The sequence below is a fragment of the Otolemur garnettii genome, unplaced genomic scaffold, assembly GCF_000181295.1.
Source record: "Otolemur garnettii isolate 467f Iridium unplaced genomic scaffold, OtoGar3 scaffold00007, whole genome shotgun sequence".
Taxonomy (NCBI): Eukaryota; Metazoa; Chordata; class Mammalia; order Primates; family Galagidae; genus Otolemur; species Otolemur garnettii.
Genome location: NW_003852402.1, coordinates 9,162,948 through 9,166,450, shown reverse-complemented (window position 1 = coordinate 9,166,450; position 3,503 = coordinate 9,162,948). Strand labels below are relative to the sequence as shown.

General features: G+C 53.6%; 1 protein-coding gene across 1 annotated transcript in view; it reads right to left on the bottom strand.

The window, feature by feature from the left end:
• Positions 1-1,865: 1,865 nt before the first annotated feature.
• The window catches only part of LOC100951096 (DNA dC->dU-editing enzyme APOBEC-3G-like), a 33,750-nt gene continuing 32,112 nt past the window's right edge, over positions 1,866-3,503 (bottom strand). Inside the window, exons 7-9 of the mRNA XM_023509198.1 lie at positions 2,687-2,975; positions 2,154-2,269; positions 1,866-1,880 (exon numbers count right to left, since the gene is read on the bottom strand). Of these exons, the coding sequence (XP_023364966.1) occupies positions 1,866-1,880; positions 2,154-2,269; positions 2,687-2,975 (420 nt within the window). The remainder of the gene's footprint in view (positions 1,881-2,153; positions 2,270-2,686; positions 2,976-3,503) is intronic.

Below are 3,503 nucleotides of genomic sequence, written 5' to 3'. Positions count from 1 at the left end.
GCTCTGAGGCGAGGCCCTGGAAAGATGGGGTTGGGGAGGGGTGCTAGCTGAGGGCTTGGGAGATGGAACCTGGGGATGGAGGATGAGAAGGGTCTACCTGGGACCTGCCCCAGGACAGCACAGATGGCATCTTTCTCCAGGGTAGGATCCCAGGTCCTCTTCCAGCTTGGTCACTTTGCCCAGAATGACTACACTTTGTAGCTTTTTGGTCACTTGCTTCTAGGGTGGGAGTGGGGCTGTTGTCAGAGCCCAGAAATCCAGACCAAAGAATCAAAGTTGATGTCCAAGTTCTCCCCTCACCCTTTCATCTGACGTGTTGAAGTGGGTGTCTGGGGGCTTCTGGGATACCTTGTGCAAGGTCCCCTCTTCTCATGTCACTGTGTATGTGTGTCTGGCCAGGACAGCATCAGGCACTTTCTGCCCCAAACAGCTGCCTGTGAAGCCCATTCTTAGTCACCTGTGTGGCCCCTGAGGTCCCACAGGACATCCTGAGATGGGAGCCACCTGGTGTCATGGAGCAAAAAAGTCACACATCACAGAGCCAGGAGCCAATGCGAAAGGCAGGACAGACACAGCTGAGCCTCAGCCATGACTCCTACTGCCCTGGGGTGAGTCTGTGCCCTTGACCTCCTGCCCTGGACTGAGCCCTCTTACCTGCTGGGGCCTCCTGGGCCTCCTGAGCCTGCTTTTCTCACCCTGTGCATGTCCTGGGCCCAGCCCTGGACCGGGCCCCTCTCTGAGCTCCCCCCCGTAACGGCCCTGGGTCTCAGCCATGGCCTCCTTTACCTCCCTCTCTAGCAGATATAATCAGGAAGGGTGGGAGGACAGGATCACCCCCAAAATCCCCCAGCTGTACATGTGTTTGCTCCCTAACACCAGTTGGCTCCCACCTCACAATGTCCTGTGGGACTTTAGGGGCTACATATGTGACTAAGAATAGGCTTCACAGGCAGCTGTTTAGGGCACAAAGTGCCTGCTGCTATCCTGGCCAGACGTACATGTGCGTGGCTCCTGTCCACTGTGGGACTCCGCTTTCTCTGTAATGATTGCAGGACCTGCTCCCTCCAAACAAGGCTGCTGTAGGGTTTGAACTCAGTTCCTCTCCCGTAAGACTTAGGGGGGGTTTCTTATCCCAGAGGGAAGTAGCGTGACCTCAGCCCACATGAAGATCTGCTACAGTAAGGAAAGATGTTTACAGCCTTGCTAGAGTTTATTTAAAATCCTTTATTCGTGACACATTTGTAGAGGACAAACATTAGGGAAGATAATTAATATTTCCTTTCATTGGGCTAGATATGAAAGAATTAAAAACAATCACTTCATGAGTAAACTGGAAATCATTCTGAGAGTATGGAGGATAATCGTACACTGTATACCTGAAACACAAGAGCAATTTTTAACTAAAAGTTATTTAACTAGAATTTTTTTAAAAAAACATTGCCAGCTCGGCGCCTGTGGCTCAAGTAGCTAAGGCGCCAGCCACATACACCTAAGGTGGCGGATTCGAATCCCCAGCCCGGGCCCGCCAAACAACAATAGTGGCTGCAACCAAGAAATGGCCAGGCGTTGTGGCAGGCACCTGTGGTCCCAGCTACTTGGGAGGCGGAGGCAGGAGACTCGCTTGAGCCCAGGAGTTGGAGGTTGCTGTGAGCGTGATGCCACAGCACTCTGCCCAGGGGGATAGCTTGAGGCTCCATCTCAAAAAAAAAAAAAAAAAACATTGCCCCTGAGCTCATTAGCTTTCCAGGTCCATGTGGGTCACCTAGACATGGGGACAGGTACTGAGCCTTTCTTGGAAGAAGGTGCTTCATTCTGCTGCTCAGCACAGGCCTCCTGCCTTCCTTGGAGACACTGAGGCCCATTCCTTAGTCTTCCTGAGGCTAGAAGGGCAGGAGAAATTGAATGGAGCAGGTGAGAGAGTGTGAAAGAAGACACAGAGAGGAGGTCTGGGGACAGTGACAAGGACAGGGATAGGAAGGAGGAACCCAAAGGGGGGTTGTAAGAAGGGAAGTGGGGGGAGCCGGATGTCCCTGGGGAGAGCAGTCCACCCTTAGGAGAATCTGAGCAGGGGGAGGGAAGGGCCCAGGGAGGGAGAGGGAGGGAGAGGGAGGGACCAGGCAGATGTGGCACCAGCCAGAGAGAGGAGGCCCCACCTGGAGGATGTCCTGCAGCTTCTTGCTCAGGGCCTGACTGTTCTTATCCAGCCCCTCCCAGGGCTGGAAGGGCCTTCCCCGATGGTCCACAAAGGTGTCCCAGCAGTGCTCAAACTCTGAGAAGGGATAAAGGAGAGGAGTCAAGCCCCTGCTGTGGGGAGGGGACCCAGCAAGCATGTATGACCCTGAGGGACAGACTGCATGTGGTCCTTCAGTGGCCTCCTTGTCATCCCTGCCCTGGGGACTTATCTGCTTCCTCAAACTCTCTCTTCCCATTGGCATCTGAGCCAGCCAGTCCTCATTCTTTCTGGAGGTCCCCAAGTCCTGCTTCACTTCCAGTCTTTCTCCCTGTCCCCTGGGACCACCTTTGTGTCCTGGATCCTCTTCCAATAGGCCCCTCCTGGGCCCCAGAGTGCAGGCAGCACCTCTGCAGACAGCAGACCTGGGCCTTCCACAGGGACGCTGACCCTTCCCTGCTTTCTGCCACCTTCCCAGGGGCCTCTCCGTGCCACCTCCCAAGGCTCCATGCTGACCTGCATGGGTCATGATGGCCATTTGGACCCCAGCATGCTGCAGGGTCTTCAGACCCTCCTCATGTCTAGTGCGCCAGTCATAGATGCGGGCAGCCAGGACTCGCAGGCTCACATGGCTGTTCTCCCTCAGGAATGCGGCCACTTCCTGGGCACAGCTGAAACAGGGGCTCCAGGAGATGAAGCAGGTGACCCTGTAGTGTTGGGCTGGGTCCAGCTGCCAAGACCTAATGAGGTCCAGGAAGCACAACTCTGCGTGACGGCCCTCAAAGCCATTTTGAAGATCTTTAGCCTAGTAAAGAAAGCAAAGTGTGAGTCACATGTCGTGACAATGGAGATTGGAGCCTCTAGCACACAATAAGAGGGGCACCCACACCTCAGTTATCCAGATGAATGAATTTTCACGCAATATTGAAAATACCAAGTTAATGCAAAATCCCAAGATGAATGAATATCATCCATGTAAACACAGACAGCCAGGACCAGTAACTGGTTTTTCCCGGCATCAGTACATTCTACAGAGCCCTGTCACTGTCTTTATTTAGAATGCTGGACTTGGCGCCCATAGCTCAGTAAGTAGGGCGCCAGCCACACACCAAGGCTGGTGGGTTCGAGCCCAGCCCAGGCCTGCTAAACGACAATGACAAGTATAACCAAAAAATAGCCAGGCGTTGTGGTGTATACCTGTAGTCCCAGCTACTCAGGAAGGTGAGGCAAGAGAATAGCTTAAGCCCAAGAGTTTTAGGTTGCTATGAGCTGTGATGCCACAGCACTCTACCCAGGCCCACATAGTGAGACTCTGTCTCAAAAAAAAAAAAAG